Source organism: Ciconia boyciana, chromosome 5 (genome assembly GCF_034638445.1).
Source record: "Ciconia boyciana chromosome 5, ASM3463844v1, whole genome shotgun sequence".
NCBI classification, from domain to species: Eukaryota; Metazoa; Chordata; class Aves; order Ciconiiformes; family Ciconiidae; genus Ciconia; species Ciconia boyciana.
In genome coordinates, this window is record NC_132938.1 from 17,250,109 (window position 1) to 17,268,000 (window position 17,892).

The window sequence follows — 17,892 nt, forward strand, 5'->3', positions numbered from 1 at the left end:
TTTAAGCTGTATAGAATCAAAATGTGTGTGTTTATTATTTGGCTTGTAGTATTCGTGGAGCTCTGCTAGCTATAGAAGGTGTTTGGGGGTTTTTTAGTATTTAAGTAATCAGGCCTCTGACACTGCAGAGAAAGCAGATGGTATTAATCAGTATAGCTCCAGTGATTTTAATGTTTTAAACCACTGAAGAACTGGCTGTATAAGTGTATATGCAGAGTAATTTTTTGTCTTCCTATTGGCTTTGTTGACATCCTGCAACACATTTTATCCCTGGGACTTTAGAAAGATAAAACAAGGGAGAGATAGGAAAAGGGGAAACAAGAATAATACATCGTAGCATATGGAACTTCAAGTTTCTCTAGTAAGTTTGAACAGCATTATGCGATGACTGACTTGCATAAATTTGCCATATATGAAATACAGATCAAGCTAGAGCAGAAAAACAGATAAGAAGCAGAAGAATAGAAAAGCTGTGGAGGAAAGAAATGTGGTAAAAAGTCATTACAACAAATATGTGTGTAAATGTCATTGACCATGGTGAGTGTCTATACAATTGGGTATCACAAAGCTTTAGGACTGACTTTGCAGTCATGCATAATTCTTTTGACTGTGAATTTCTGTTTCATTAATAACAGTATGATGAATCTGAAAACTACCAGAAATATTAAATAGTGTGCATTTGTGAAGAAAAAAAAGCCTTTGGCATAGCTTTCAAGGCACAGCCTACAGAAAGCCTTTCTGTAGGTGGAATGGAATCTTTCACCTCTTTTGTAGAGCAGAGTCCTTCCCCACAGCAAGCAGCAGAATCAAGTTGTTTCACATTACCCCATTTATATAAAGGCACAGGTTATTTGACTATGTATTTTCAGGAAGTATTTTTTAAAATGTTCAGACGTTGTGTTTGCATGCATAAATATAGTACTCTGGGGTTTGTTCCCCTTGATAGGTGTGTCCTTTTCATTTGAAGCTGATGGTAGCAACAAAATGACTTTAATGACCTCTGGGAAAGTATCCAATAGTGTCTCTTGGGCAATTGGAGAAAAAGGAATCCCCTTAATTCCTCCAGTATCTCAGCAAAACTCAGGCATTCCAAGGTAATATGATATGAATTTTCAGTGATTCATGTGAAACTGACTATACTAGTATTTTTAAAAAATAGACTTTCATAATCAATAATTTTCATAATCTTTTTCCTTAAGTTTAGATATTTTACTTTACACTGTAACCCCCTGCAGATATCTTAGGGTACACATTTTTGTTAAATAGATTTTAGTTAGGAATTTTATCTTTTAGTGTATTATTTATAGACAATATTAAAGTTAAACTCAAGTTGATTAATTCACTTTTATGATTTTCTAATAGAAGATGTATATATTGGCAAGGAACTTTCCTGTAGTCATTTTGCTAAGAACAGAAGCTCCAGCTCTCTCTCATCTGAAGTGCACTTGGGGAGACTATTGGAAAACATCCTTTAAATGCCTTTTCTGTAATTAATGATAAAAATTACACTGTGAAAGCAGTAGAAGTTAGTATGGGGGCTTGACACTGTTAGTGAATTAATCAGTGAAAAATTCTCATCTGTTGGATCATCCAGGATAATACTCTTTCATTATTTTTCTCCATCAGAAGCCTGTTGACCTGCAGAAATTAGTATATTATTCCATTCGAAACAATCTAACTTGCCCTGTGGCTGCAAGTTGGATATCGTAGATTATTTGTCCATTTTGTTGCTTTTAGATAATTCCAGTAAAGTGAAGGAGTTGATACTTAAAGTCTGCTTTTGTAATGTCCTCATGTAACTTCACTGTAAAGCCTTAAGAGTTTTCCCATACTTATTAACACAGAGCAAGTACCTCTTCCAGCTGATTAGATTCTGTCAGATTTTTATTTATTTAGAGGCTAGACACTGGCATCCAAATCACTCTGTTACTATTTTTGACCCAAGCTGCAGCCGTTAGAGTAATTTGCTGATCAGCATATGAGACTGACTTCAATGAGACTAGAATAGCATGAGATTAAAACATAAGGATGCATTCCCAAAGGCTAACTTTAAACTCAGGAGACTAATCACTGTAGTAAATGGAAAAATGGGGAATTTCAGAAGGAAGTTAGCTGTAAAACAGTCGTCTTTGAATCAGCCTCTAGAGATGAACAGCCCTCTGTGACTTTCCATTGTCTGTTGTGAAAGTCGGAGACAAGTGTTAGCTGCCCATTAGCTTTTCAGCACAATTGTGATTCAGTGTGCATTTGTTCAAGACTGGTGCCTAAAGATATAACCTTGATATTACTGCTTTGTCTGCCGCTCCAGTAACTGCTGGATATTTGGCTGATTCTAACCAAGCACGAGAAAGATCCATAAGTTATTAAAGCTTTCTTGAAAATATTCAGATAAGTAGAAAACAAAGACTCAAATTAGCACCCCTAACAAGAGAAGGGGCAACATCCACCTTCTGTGGTATTTGGCTAATAATATGCATGTCCTGCTGTATTCGGTTGACGTGGCAAGGTTTTGGTAGCAGTGGGGCTTCAGGGGTGGCCTTTGTGAGAAGATGCCAGAAGTCAGTGTACAAATGGCCTCCAAACTACCTACCATACTTCCTTGCCTACTGTGAATATAAGAAAGTGAGCAGGAGCATCCAAAGGATAAGGAGTGGAGCTGGGACTTGTTGTCAGGGAGGACCAAAAGCAGGGCTGTACCACAAGGGAGAAGGCTGCAAGGGTGTCCCAGCACAGGCAGCGTGGAGGAACTGAACATGGCAGGCAGAGCAGGGTGCTGGCAGCAGTCCCAGACATGGTGAGGGGATGAATCAGGCCCCAGGGTCTACCCAGAAACAGCAGGGAAGGGGGCGGAGAGCAAGGCTGCATGGCTCTGAGAGCCATGTACGACACAGGTCAAGGACAGGATTTAAAACAGCACAAGCAAGGACTATACATCTAAGAAGTTCTTTTCAGTATGGATTGTCAAAACTTTTATGTTAACTTTCATGCTGTGAGGCAATTTATCATCGTACTTCCTAGTAATCAGCAATGTGGAATAGCGTAGGTGTATCATAATTGTATCAATAAGCACCTTATTACCTTGTATAAAAGTTCCCTTCCACCTGTTCCTTCATATTTCTCCCTTACTTTCCTTTGCAAGTCATCATTCCCTCAGTTGCATAGCTACAACTAAGAACTGTGTAGTGGAATTTACTATTCAGGTTGTGGGGAGCTTTTTGCTTTTTTCTAAGATTGTTTTAAATCCTTTTTTTATATTGCTAAATCATATATGTTTTAGGTATGAGTTCTGCCAATTCTCTCTTTTTAGCGCTTTAAAAAATATTGATGCTATCGCATCCATTGGTACATCGGGCTTAACTGACATGAAGAAACTAGCTAAGTGGGCAGCGGAAGCAAAACTTGATCCAAATGACCCAAACAATGCAGCTCTGATGCAGCTGATCATGGTGAGTGGCTTCTTCAGAGCTGTAGGGCTAACGGAGCTGTGAAACACCTAGTCACCAGTACCTTCTCAGGCAATCTGCATGCATGCCAGGGAGGTAGTAGCATTTGAATTTGTGATGGACATACTTGTGTGAGTGTTAAGAAGCAAAATGTCTATTTAAAATATGATTTATTAATCCATTTAGTAGTGGGTTAATTATTTATTAATGAGTATGATTTATTAATCCATTCAGTAGTATTGTAGTGGTGAAAAATAGGCATAAGAGAATACGCAAACTGATTAATTTATAAATTTAAAAAAATATGGATTTTGAGTTTGTTGTTTCCTTAAGGCACAGGGGTATTCCCAGTGTTTTTGCATGATATTAAATAGGAAGTTGCTCATTAGTGACAATTGCACAAAGAGATCTAGTGTATTGTAGAAGTTGGGACTTTTCTAAACATCAAATTGAGGAGCTATTACATAGCTGAAGTTGTGTAAATGAATTGTCTTTACAGTACAGCTTCCTAGGTTACTCTGCTATGTTATAGTTTTCCTACTCTTTAGTGTTTTGTTTATGTTACAAGGAAATAGAATTTTATTGTATTCTTGAATGTATAATCTCATATACTTTGCTTAACAAAAACCTACTTTAAAACACCATGTTTCAGTCTCAGTTTCATCCACCTCAATTGCTTTTGCTTAAAATGAACATCCTTGCAATATGCATGTAAGAAGTTATTTTATAGACTTTTGTCACTTTGTATGAAAAGGTTTATAATTTTTTGACTAATTTAGGTTGCTACAAGTGGAGAGGCACATGTTCCTGATTTCTTCAGATTGGAACAGTTGCAGCAAGAATTTAATTTTGTTTCTGATGAGGAATTTAATAGATCAAAGAGATTCCGACTCTTGCAGCTCAGAAATGGGGAGGTGGCAGAGTTCCGAAACTATAAGCAAGTCCCTTTACATGAACGAGAAATCAGTGAGAAAATCTTCCAGGTAGAATGTTATATGAAATATTTCTTTTTCTAGTTTTAATGCTAATAATATTTGACTTGCAAGTCAGTTGGTCCCTTAAAGAATGTACAGCTATGCTGATGTGTAAAAAAAGAGAATCTTATTCCTTCAGTCTTTTCTAGTGTTATTTTAATCTAATTAAGATAGCTTCCTTCCAAGACAATATTTCCACAGCTCTACTGTGGAAGGGGAAAAATAAAACACAGCAACTGCTGTAGACACAAATGTTCTAAGATAGCTTTTTTTTTAAAAGTAAGAGACTTTTTTTTTAAAGGTGATTTCAAATATAGAAATGTAATGCAAAGATAATTCAGGGTTAGGCTTATTAACTTTTGAGCCCTTTCTGTGGAGACTGCTGGAAGCAATGACTCTAACGAGAATTAAAACCTTTTTATGTTTTTCCACAGCCTATGTTGCAGTTATTTCTGGTTTAGTCCATTGTTCCAGTTAGCTTACCCTGTCCTTGCCTGTCTGTTAATTACCTTACTGAAATGCAATGTGTGCATTTTTTATTTGGGTCATACTCCAATTATTTTTAATCTCAACTCCATTATTACTGTTAAGTCACACATTCTTTTGTTCTTTAGCAATTCATGTAGCTAGGGAGCATTTTAGTGTGTTCATTGCCTTAGCAGGATCAGAATCATCACAGATTCTGGCAACTGCTGCTTTATCCCTACTTCTTCTTGCATACATTTCTTTGAAAAGTTCCTTTCTTCCATTTCTTTTGGGTTATATCTTTTAAAGATACTTATTCATTCAATCATGTCTGGCTCTTTGCAGTAAGTATTTTTCCTTTTTAAATTTTAGATTAGTTTTGTATCTGTTATTTAAAGATTGTGCCACATCTTTGATACACATCTCTGATCCAGTTGATTTTATGGACTAATTTTGTTCATTTCATGTTAGCATTCACAATTGAAAGCCATAGTTTAAGAATTATTTGTTTTTTTCCATTAAGAGTAAATTGGATAAACCCATGATCACCCATTCCAAGTTCATTTTATATGACATGATCTTCAAAACTAAGTTTAAAGTGGTTGTTCCTAGTTGGTTTACTAGCTATTTGGCAAAGAAGTCTGAAAATTCATAGAATCGTGGAAATATTGTTTGGAAAATATTGTCTGGAGGTTGTCTAGTCCTGCTTTCCACTGAAGTGGTGGGACTGTTGCCAGCACTAGATGAGGTCAGCTGGGTATTTATCAGCCAAGTCTTGAAAATCTCTAAATGGGAGATTCCACAGCCTTTCTGGATAACCTGTTTCAGTGCTGCACTATCTTTCCAGTGATTATTTAAAAAAAAAAAAATCATGTCCAACCTGAGCCTTCCAAGTTGTATTTAATGGCTGTTTTCCATTGTTATGTCGTCTGGAACTACAGAGATGAGTTTGGTACTCTCTTCTTTGTAACTGCCCCTCAAATAGTTGTGGGCAGATACTGGATTGCTCATTAATCTCTTCCTGACCAGACTGATTAAGTTGAACACCTTGTCACTGAAGACACTGAAATACTGGAGGAAGTCCAGCACAGAGCTGCCAGAATATCTACAGGGCTGGAGCACATGACATACAAGGAGAGGCTGAAAGGACTAAGTTTGTTTTGGCCTAAGCAGGCAAGGCTAAAGGGGTATCTTAAGGCTTCCTTCAGGTACCTGAAGGTACCTGATGAGAAGATACCATCAGGAACCTGATGGTACCTGATGGTGCAGAGAAAACAGAGTGAGATTCATCTTAGAGGGGAGATTATGGTAGACACAAGTTACTCCAAGAGAAATTCCAGTTAGGTATAATGAAAACATTTTTCACACAGAATGTGTTCAAATTCTAGAACATGTTGTCCAGCAAGTTTGTAGAATTGCCATCTCTAGAGATACTGAGAATTCAACTGGCAAAGGCCCTGAGCATCCTGCTTGGAGTTGTTCCTGCTATGAGCGAGGGTTTGGATCAGATGACCGCCAGAAGTCTCTTCCAACCTACGTTATTCTAAGATTCTGACCTCTTCTTGTAGGTCATGTTCTCTAGGCCTCTGACTGTCTTAGTAGTCCTTTAGTGGACCCCATCCAGTTTCTTCACATGCTTCTTGAACTGGCAGCCCCAGACTGGACACAGTAATTCAGGTATGCCCTCACAAGTGCCAAGTTGGAGGGGCTAGTAATTTCCCTTTGTAGGCCATGCTACTCCTAACGTAGCCTGTGGTTTGCCTTTTGCCAAAAGAACATGTCGTTGGTTGTCATTAAACCATGACCCCCAGATTTTTTTCAATATGGCTGTTATTCTGCTGGTTGCTTTCCAGTCTGTGCCAGCACGTGGAGTTACTCCACCCTCAATACAGAATTTTGCATTTTTTTTATTGAGACTTCAGTTGTCATAGTCTTCAATTATCAAGAACCCTCTGAATTGTGGTTCAGTCATTCATTGTATTAACCACTCTTCCTAATCAAGTATCGTTGGCTAAATTGCTGACAGTGTATTGTGTCTCCTCATCCAGGTCACTGGTGAAGATGCTGAGTAATATTGGTCCTATAATCAATCCCAGGGGTACTTTGCTAGTTCGAGGACACTAACTGGAGATTGAGCTATTCATCCTTACTGTCAGAGCTCAGTTGTCCATCCTGTTTTCAACCCAGCAAGCAGTCCATTCAAACCCATACTTCCTCAGGTTGTCCCAACCAGGAATAACTGCATTCGACTTGTTGAAAGTAGTGATATTTTCAATCTATATCCTAGCTCTATTCCTAAATGACAAATTCTGTAGTCATACCTAAATCTGACAATGGAAGCCAGTTAGCCGTGGTAGGCCACTAAGCACCACACAGACACTTGTTCATTCCCCTCTCCCTCCCACCCCGGACAGGGAGAGAATAGGTGGAGCAAAAGCAAGAAAACTCACGGGTTGAGATTGTTTTTTCTTTCTTCTTCCTCTTTCCTTCACTTATAAAACTAACAAAAAAATAAGTGATGTAAAGGCACTTGCCATTTCCCACATGTAGACCAGTCCCTAGCCAGTCTCTGAGCAATGGCTACCTTCCCCAAAATCCCTTCCTTTCTGGTTTACTGGTAGCATGACATTATATGGCCTGAAATATCCCTTTGGTCATTTTAGGTTAGCTGTTCTTCTTGTGTCTCCTCCCAACTTCTTGTGCACCCCCAACCTACTTGCTGGGGGGAGTTGGAAAAAGAGGTAATCTTGACACTGTGCAAGCACTGCTCAACTATAGTCAAAACACTGCTGTGTTATCAACACCATTTCAGTCACAAATTCAAAACATAGCACCATACCGGGAGCTATGAAGAAAATTAAGTCCATCCCAGCCAGACCTGATACAATTAGCCCATGAAATTACCTTCTTTTTTTTCCCGCTGTGGTGTTTCCCCACGTGATTCTGTTGTATTCATCCTCTCCAGTGTTTTTACAGTGTACAGCACTAATACACAGTACTGCTATGAAATCTTTTGCTTTATATTTTTGGTTCCTTGTGTTCCTCAGAACAAATGAGACCATCATCTCTACCAGTAAACCCAGGAGCATGGTCTGTAGGATTTTGATAATCCAAGACATGCCATGCTCATGGGCAAGCAGAATGTCTTGATACACTTATGGAAATAAAGCAACACAAGTGTCTTGGGTCAAATGGGAGGAGTTTCAATTTGGTGTTCAACACCAGAGTCGGGGCCAATCAGTCTGTATCTGAGTATTTGCTTTATCAGAAGTTGACAATCTTTTCCTATTTCTTCTGAAAGTTTATTTAATGCCAACAGTTTACTAACGGTTAACAAGTACTAATTAATGATTTGCGGTACTTATGTATTGCAGTAAAAAGACTTCTGAAGGGAGCAATGCATATGCATGTACCAGTTAGACCTTCAACTCCCATTATTGGACTTCTAGCTTAGTCATTACTAGATTTGCCTAAAAATTAAGATTTCTGGCTCAGAAGAGCTATCCTTATTTTATTTTGTGGCTAATCTGAAGTCGTTCAACAATAATTATTAGGCACTGGAAAAGTTAGATAAAGCTTTATTGTGGAAATAATGAAGCACTGTGTTTCCAGAATGTGCTTCCTGGACCCTTTATCTTAGGAAAAAAATATGTTCTCTTAAGTAACAACAGTAGCAAAATAACCTGAAGATTAATTTTATTGAGTAGCTTTTACATGATAACTAGCTGTGGTTCTAAAGCCAACCCGATTTGCAGACTATTAAGCTGCAGATCCTGGGAGACCTCCTGGACTTGTAGGCTCTGTGTTTTGCTTGGAAGATGAGTGTCAGCTCTAGCCTTTTCTTAATTTATGAGACACTTTCCTAAACTTGTGAATAAAAGTTGCATCTGTCAGTACAGCTTTCATTGTAGTCCACCAGAATAGTAACCACAACCCTGAGAAATACTCCATCAACATACTTCTCCCCAAGAACCAAGTGCTTCTTGTAAATCTTTTTCTAGTGGTGGTAACCAGTATTCATCTCAGTCCCTCGGTTAGGCTACAGACTCTTATCAAACCTCAGGCAAAGCAAAATCTTCACACTCTGGCTGCTTAAAGAGCTTTCACTTTCTCACAATGTACAAACAAAGATTTTTATTACGCTATTAAATCTCTTCAATAATTGTTTCTCAACAAACTCTCCCACAAGTAGAGTTTCTTCCAGTGTTAGACACTATGAAAACTAGTTATGTGTATTCAAACACAGTTCAGATTCAGGTCAACTTCCATGAATACTGCATCACTTCTGTTTATAAAGGATTCTCCCAATTGCAGCTGCAGTAAGAGAAGCTATTTCCAGTTCAAATGGAATTTCAGTTTACAGCGGCAGGTCAAAGTTCAGCTTTAAAAGAGGCGAGGGAAATCTTCAAGGTATTCATAGTAATTTAAGCCACATGAATCTTGTAACTTAATGGAATTCTTGTCTATTCATGGAAGTTTAGCAATGCTATTGCTGTATACATTAGCATTAAAAATAGCTTTATAAACCTCTGACATCTGTTTTGGTTTACTGTGATCCATACATTAGTATTAATGAAATATTTACCATTTTTCTTTTATGTAATAAAGCACTGAATATATATCGAATCACAAACTCTAGTAAATATCTTTAGGACTATGAGAAGAGACTGCAAGAGAGGGATGTGATTGACAGCAAAAATTACCTAGATGCACACAGAGCAGTTGTTGCCAACTATCTACAGAAGGTAAGCTGAAAAAATATGGATCCACCATATTTCTCTAGGCCATATGTTGCTTCTATACTTGGATGCTTTATTTCCATGAATACTAAAAACTGATTCATGTCTAAACATGACCTACAGACATCTTTAAAATTCCAAGTTAGGCCTGAAACTGGTCTAACTGGACAAGTGGAGGTTTGTGAATGACTCATTTAATGTTATTGAAGAAGATGCAATATACAAAATGACCAGCCATTCTAGATTTTTCAAGCAATTCTTTTTTGCTCCAGTGTCCCAGAGATTTGTACTTTTTTGTCCCAGGTATTCACTGATTTCCCTTTCCTCCCTATTTTCCTTCTTGTAAGCTGTGATGCTAAGAACGTAATTATCTCCATCAGAGTGGCCCTAATCGCTGTTAAAAATAATTTAATGCAATACACAGAGTGTCTTGTCCTGCAGCCTAAGGCAGAGGGCCTATCTTCCATCACATTACCTTCACTGTGGTATTAAAGTAACATCTTCTCCCCCTTATCTTGATTTAATTTATTTTTCTAGTCTCTTCATTATGTTAGGATGACATTCTCTTTAATCCTTAGGGAAAAAAATTATAAGAAAACACTGGTCATATAACTAAGAGAAGTTTACAATTCCAGACTATTTTGGCAAAGTAGCAAGTGTAAAACATGGCTACCAGTTTCTTACCAGTACTGGAAATATCAAAAAGTATATAAAATCCTAGCCAGCCAGCAAAACATGTAATATGATGATAAGGTTGATTTGATGTAGGACAAAACAGCTTGCCTGTTAGAAAGAATGGTTTGTAAAAGAATCATAGACAATGAGGAGTATTTAAATCTTCCAGGCAAATGCCAAAGCCCAGATTCAGTATGATAATATAACAAACCTATTTTTAAAAAAGCTGTCATGTCTGTGTCAGCCCCATATGTTTTGCATGGTATTTAAGTGTGTCCTCAAACATATGGTTTATGCAGTGCACTGAATAATAGTATAGTAGCACAGAGTAACATACATTATAGTACCTTTATTTGTCACTTTTTTAGATTAAATACAAGTAGCCTTTTTTAAAATAATATTTGGATATTTTATAGTTTTATAAATTGTCAGATGTGCTTGAAAATTAGGTTGCTCACATCAGAACTGAAATTCAGTTCACTCTGAAATGTGATCTTTATATATGCCTATCAGTTCAACACAAAGATATAATAAGCATAATAACTTAAATAAAAACTTTTAAAAGTAACAAAAGGAGATGTATTGCAGAAAATTGTTTGTTACTGCTGTTCTGCAACTGATCTTGTAATAACGCACACATTACTAGCATTAGTGGTGGGAAAAAAGGACAAAGGCAATACTCTGTCAGTCTGCTTCCACATAGTTGTTGGGAGAAAAGGGAGGACTTTCATCTCTGTGCTTCAGTCTATGACCTCAGCATAGAAATGAAAAGAACTATGGATTTTAAACATTTATTTGAAATCATAGTATTTGTAATACAGGCTTCATCGATTGTTCTGCAGTCTAAAGTGTTGTTTTCTTCCCTATAACTAATACCACTAGATTTCTCTACAGCCTTTTCTGCAACTTCATTTAGACATGGAAAAGAGATGTCCATTAGTGTCATTTATTGTTGTGATTGTTTCTGATGAATAGCTGTAAGCAGAAAAGACTTCATTTTCTGATTGCATGCTTTCATATGTTCTTATATCTGGCTAGCCAGTGTGTTTCTAGAGAATCATTGTATTTGTAAAATGAGCTTATATTATGTTCTGAAGAAATATCTGGTGGAAAGAAAATTTTCCTTGGACCGTGACTCTTTTAAAACTAGGAAAAAATAAAGAACGTATATTTGGACATTTTGTTTGTGTTTAATAGACAGAATGCAAGTATTTGCAGTGGGTTTGGATTAGAAATGTACTTTTGTCTCTTCTCCCTCCCCATTCACAGGTTCGAGAATCAGTAATAAACCGTTTCCTCATAGCAAAACACCATTTCCTTCTCTCTGACCTTGTCAATGAAGAGGAGATTCCCAGCCTGGGGTAAGTGAGCTATCTTTATTTGTTCTAAATCAAAATAATTAATGTAAAACCATCTCTGATCTTTTTTTGCAAAGTATATTGATGTGACCAGCTGTTGTGATTTTGTGTTTAGTATAATATATAAGCTTCTAATCACTGTGTACACCTCTGCCAGTACAGGCAGTGTATTGATACACAAAGTGCATAAAAACTTTTTTAAGAAAAAGTCTGGTTTTGGCAAAAGTAATGTGACAGTATGTAAATAAGATTTAGCATGATATAATGCATCAGGCTGTGATCTGATGAGCTGATCATAGCCCTAGGTGCTGCCAGATTGAATGATTTCCAAATATCAGACAAGCATCAGAGGTAGTAACACTACTACTGGTTCTATAGATGATCCTCATTTTAAGTCAGTGTATATGCCCTGCAAATAATGTGCAATAGATTTTTTTTAACAGTCATTTTCTTTATTTTACTTCTCATGTATTTCTGTTTGCTGTTGCTGGATGTCGTCATATGCTGTTTACTTTCAGAAATGTTACTGGGTTTGGAAATGGCTTCTTTTTTCTTTTAAGATTATTATTTGTTTTATTACTTAAGCACATTCTTTTAATTTTTGTTCCAAATCCCATTCTTGTTGATTTTGACACTTATCAGTCATCACATCATAGATGACTCTTGATTAGTGTTGCTCACTTAAAATCTGTGTCAGTAAACAAGTCGTGAAAGATAGTTATTTTTTCTTTCATGTAGAAGTTGCTTGTGTTCGGTATAAACGTGACACCCTTAAAGAACAGCCAAAGTTTTTTCAGTCAGCAGTATAAATCTAAACAGTCCCATCTGCTGGAGATACAGAGACTTGCTCTCCTACAAAAGAGTTCATCCTATTTTTTAGTTTGTGTTTTCACATCACAGAATGGAAAAATCTGAATGAGACTATAATCAGCTTTTGGAGTTGTTTAAAATCAAATGCTTCATTGATATTTTCTTATCATGAATACTAATTCATATTGCATTCTATTTGCTAATTTATATGGTTAGGGAATTTAAAATACACCATTATTTGTTTAAAGCATCTACTTAGTGAGATATTTCAGTAACTCATGGTTTTGTGTTATTTTAACAGTAAGTACCGTATTTTTTTTATTATGTATAAAGAAATAATGCCATTGGCTATCAGTTTTTAAAGTAATTTCGGAATGTCTGCAGTTAGTATCAATGATGTATAAAAACATACATCTGCTTTTTATTCTTCTCCTGTTGTTTTTTTTTCTTTGGTTCTGCTTTGCCTTGGGTTATAAGTTCTGAGGGTTCAGGGTATGTTGTGGCATATTCATTCTGCTTCCTTTCTGTAGCCTATTGTTTGTTGTACATAGCTGTGTAATTAGATTTTTTGCCTATTCCATACAGTGGTTGTCATCATCTGCTAGATACCTTGTTTATAGCACTGTAGTTTAGATCTATCTTGAAGCTGTGTAATTGTCTTATTTGTATCTTACCTAGTTTTTGAAAAAAACAAAAACTTTTTTGCACTTTTAAGTTATACTTTCTGAAATATAAGACAGAACTGGATTGTGTAGTATTAAACAAGTAAAACGTTTTGACATTTCATAGAGTTTTGTATGGCACTAACAGGAGCATGTATTTCCTTTTGCTGTTAGTGCATAATTTGCATGTGCATCTTGGAGACACTAGAATGCTGGATTCTATGCAAAAATGAATAAATATCTGTTTTATGATTATTAGTATTTTGGGACTCAGCCTCTTTAAACTGGCAGAGCCAAAACGGCCATTAAAGCCAAGAAGAAAAGAAAGGAAGAAGGTCACAGCACAGAATTTATCAGATGGAGACATAAAACTGTTAGTGAACATCGTTAGAGCTTATGATATTCCAGTGAGAAAACCAGTGATGAGGTATGTTTAAATGCCTGTTTCCAGTACAGATTCATTTTCTGGTTGCAGCCGTTTTGAGGACAGCTAAAGCAACTAATGTTGAAATTCAGCCACAGGTGTTGTTTGGATCCTCATGATAAAAACATATATACATTTATCTTTTTATTAATAAAGATAAAGAACTGCTGTTTTGTAAGTTTGTAGAATAATATGATCATTTATCAATAACTGCTAAATTCAAGAAATGTTTTGCCAAAAACTGTATTCATCTGCTTGAGGAAAAAACTGTCTGAAAGGCAACTTACAGCTTTGACAACATTATAACTCTGGTAATACCAGATGAATTATACCTTAAGCAAGCCTGCTAGTTATACTCGGGGCAATTTTAATTCATAATATCTTAATTGCATACTAAAAATAAGTTTTAAAAAAAAAAGTTCTTCATTGTGGGATACTATATTTGCCTCCTGAGAGTAGCATGTTGGTCTTATCCTTCATGAACTGTTTGTTTAAGTTAATGGACTGAGCCTAATTTGTCTCCGACTAATTCTAAAGGTGACCATTACCTTCAGGCCCATTAAGGCAATGCCTGCACTGCATGATGCTGTGTCATGTAAAGGTACTTGAGTTCTGAACAGTCTGGTTCAGTTCCAGAAGCAATGTATTAGTGCAGCATTCTCTCTCTGTTTCCCAAAATGAATACACTGCATTTAACTCTGAGGTGGTTTCAAGCTGACCAATTGCTGTGCGTGCAGAATTTAGCATCTTCTGGTGTTTTATCTCTTTACTAATAAAGGTTCTGTTGGATTTCTGTAAATAAGTTCATACTGAGAAAAGCAATTCATATTAGAAACTTGTTGACAGGAAGGAAAAGATGAAAATTTCAATTCATTATCAATATTACAAAAATAACTAAATTACAAATAACAAAAAACACTCCCAGTCTTTTTGCATTATATGGTATCTTATTTTGAGCTGCTTTCTCCATTAATAGTTATTCTTTTATAATCTCTAGTGTGGTGTTACTACAAAAAAAGTTATGTGGAAACACTATAAAAATAAATGCATTAACATTTATTTTATTTCACTCATGGGTTGCTGATTGTGTAATATTCATATGGGTTTAATTTTGTCATAGAGGGCTTGCCTGGATACCATGAAGTCTACACTGTTTATGAATTCTGTGGGGATTCATCTCCTTAAACTGAAAAACCTGTCGCGACTGTATGGGGGAGGCACAAAAAAAAAGTCTGGGGTTGATCAGCTCTTCAGAAAAGAGAGCCTCCAGGCACAAAGCACTCTTGCAGTGACACTTACAAGAGCTATACGCTTGCTACCCCTTTCTGGCATTCTTTTCATGTTATTTGATCCAATAAATATCATTCCAAGGTTAAAGTCATAACATAAAAATACCGGAAGTATTTCCAGAGTTCTGTATGGTTAATACAGAATGTGAGGGATTTATATTTTGTAATGTGTTCTCTGTCTTTTCTTGTTGTTGTTGTTGTTATTGTCTGTTTCCTCTCGTAGCAAACTTCAACAACCGTCCAAATCTTCAAGGTCCTTTAATGAGATGTTTGCAGCCTCTCCATCAGCTCAGAGCCCAATGGATAGCCCAGATTGGGCATTCAACCAGGTATATTAAAAAACTAACATTTTCTTACGTGAAGTTGTGAGCTCTTTTCCACAGACAGTAACATTTACCATCAGAAAGATATCTTATTAGTGAGGTTGGCTTGCCCCCTCCTTGATCTCCAAAAAGATAGTAAAGCTGCAAAAGGTTCAGAGAAGAGTGATAAGGATGTCAGAAATATGGAATGGCTACTATACAGTGAAAAATGATAGGGCTTTTCAGCCAGAATGGCAGCAACTGCAAGTAGGGGAGGAGGAGTATGGTAGAGAGGCACAAAATCGTGAGTAATATAGAGACTGTGGATAGGGATTGACTGTTTCCTGGCTCTTTCAGTACAAGGGTGAGGGATCGTCAAATGAAGGTGGTAGGAGTTAGGTTCAAAACAAACAGAAGGTTGTGATTCTTCATGCAGCAGTTAGTAGGTGCCCAGAGAAGCTGCTTAGATGTATTGTGGACTGAGGAGGTTTGCTTGCATTGAAGTGGGTATTGGACGAGTATTTGGAAGAGTGATCTTTTGGGAATTACTAAATAGAAAAATCATTACAGGCTTAGGAAAGTCCTTCATCTGAAAACGGTTGAAGCCTGGAAGAGTAATAGGAGAAAATATCATATATGCCTGCTCTGTTCTTACTCTTCTGCATGTGTCTGCTGATGGCCATTTTCACAGCCTGAATTTTGGGCCTGGTGCGCTCTTAGTCTAAACCAGCACAGCCGTTCTTATGGCTGATACTGAAACTACATTTGCTTGCTATTGAGAACTAACTTCAGCATCCTTCTGAATGAAGACGGAAGCCCTTCGGGGTTTTTTCCTGGTTTTCTTACGATTTTCTTTCAAAATTATTGTTTCTTAAAAAATAGAAAAGGTTCTGCCATATGCATTTGAACGCTAATGAAATGCTCCATTAGGCATTTTTAATCACATTAGGGGTTTGTTGTGTCTAGTAGGAGTTGCTTATCTGTAATAGGGACCAGTTTCAGAGACAACCGGGATTGTAGCAGTAGGCTTCTTGGATTACTGATAAGAGGATACAAGTGCACTTTTTTCCACTGGTGTCTGGATCACATGTTCTGTTTCAGTTACCTTGTTTGATTAGATAGCCAGTAGTTTTCCCACTCTCAGGGGAAAATGTGGTTTTGCTCGTGTATATAAATATATCAAGTACTCTGAATACACACAATGTTTTGGAAATGCTAACGTATATTTTTAAAAGCTTCATAAATGCTTAGAAGCCTGGGAAGTGCAATATTTAAGGTGTATTAAAGCTTTATCTGGGCTGGACCAGCCTGATCTCCACAAAGTATACGTTTATTTTTCTAAATACATGAAAACGTGTAATTTAATATGCTCTGATTCATTTTTATAGAGATCTTTCCTTTGTTTTGATCTCTATTTACAGGTTTTAGTCCGTCCTTTTGTAGAAGTTTCTTTTCAGCGAACAGTCTGCCGGACAACAACAGCAGAGGGTCCAAACCCCAACTGGAATGAGGAACTTGAGCTTCCATTTAGGTATGGCAAAATGAAATATTTCTGAGTAATAATAATTTAATTTGAGCATGCAGATGTATTCAAATTTTCCTGTTCTGTTCAAATCACTTTTTTGGTTTATTTAACCTTTTCAGAGCTCCTAATGGTGACTACAGCACCCACAGTTTGCAGTCAGTGAAGGATGAAGTCTTCGTTAATATTTTTGATGAAGTACTTCATGGTGCCGTAGAGGTGAGTTCATAATTGAAGGACAGTGTACATTACAGAATATTATGAGCTTTTTGAAGTTCACAGAATAAGACTTTTCAGTGTAGTAGCTTTCACCCTCCTGTGGCTCTTTTTTCTCTATTTTGTCTTTCCTTGTGGGTTTATATCTAGTCAATACTGCAAGACTGTTAAAGGGAGCAGTCTTTACAGTCTTAACCTTTGTCTGTACAAATTAAGCTTGTACTGTATAATCTGCTGCTAGAGTTGAACACATGTATGTAATCTATTTTACTGATATTGAATGAAACTGGAGATATTAAAATTGAGAGGCAACATATGAATTGTAATCTGAATTCTCTTCTTCTTAAACTTAAACAGGATTTTTACTAAATTCCAGATGAATGATTCCAGTTCCTGTATTGTTTATTAACTGTCTTTTTATGCTCTGTCTCATCCTGTTTTACAGGCTGTTTGGTGGAAAAAAAAAATCTTTTGGTTGTATATATTAATTTTTTTGAATGAGATAAAAATTGCAAGTACTAGTAACAAGAAATTTTTGTAAGCTCTCAGTGTTGGCATAACTCCTTCCCCTGTTGAAACCAGTGAAAGCTTTCCCAGTCAATGCAGCATGCACAAAAATAGCAGCACTCAACATTCAAAATATAACCCAGAAATAAATAATGCACACTTTCACTGAGAACAGAATTCTGTCCTCAAAACTGAAATGGAATTTGATGCAGCAGAAGGAAGAAAGATACCACCTTGAAACTCAGATGTCACTCTAGCCTTTAGAGATTTTTTTTTTTTTTTTTTTTTTTTAAATAACTTGTAGGTTGATCATAGTAGATTTGGAAATCCCTGATAGGCAATACACATGAAAACAATGCTTCCATTCCACAAGGTTTAGTTAAATTTTCATACAATTTTACCTTCAAAAAGCTTTTTTAAATACTAGTAAAATATTTCATTAGAAGACTATGGCTTAATTTACTTTGTCTGAGAAGACTCTTGTGGATTTCTTGTCAGATTTTTGC

The 17,892-nt window shown here is 36.4% G+C and overlaps 1 protein-coding gene across 5 annotated transcripts in view; it reads left to right on the forward strand.

Annotated features, from left to right (window-relative positions):
- The window catches only part of CC2D2A (coiled-coil and C2 domain containing 2A), a 66,464-nt gene that overhangs the window by 32,643 nt on the left and 15,929 nt on the right, over nucleotides 1-17,892 (forward strand). For 4 of the 5 annotated variants that reach the window (XM_072862087.1, XM_072862088.1, XM_072862090.1 and 1 more), the window contains 9 exons: nucleotides 947-1,094; nucleotides 3,308-3,446; nucleotides 4,223-4,426; nucleotides 9,535-9,627; nucleotides 11,566-11,657; nucleotides 13,386-13,553; nucleotides 15,063-15,168; nucleotides 16,563-16,672; nucleotides 16,786-16,882. In XM_072862087.1, the coding sequence (XP_072718188.1) occupies nucleotides 947-1,094; nucleotides 3,308-3,446; nucleotides 4,223-4,426; nucleotides 9,535-9,627; nucleotides 11,566-11,657; nucleotides 13,386-13,553; nucleotides 15,063-15,168; nucleotides 16,563-16,672; nucleotides 16,786-16,882 (1,157 nt within the window). The remainder of the gene's footprint in view (nucleotides 1-946; nucleotides 1,095-3,307; nucleotides 3,447-4,222; nucleotides 4,427-9,534; nucleotides 9,628-11,565; nucleotides 11,658-13,385; nucleotides 13,554-15,062; nucleotides 15,169-16,562; nucleotides 16,673-16,785; nucleotides 16,883-17,892) is intronic. The other variant, XM_072862091.1, reaches the window with a different exon arrangement.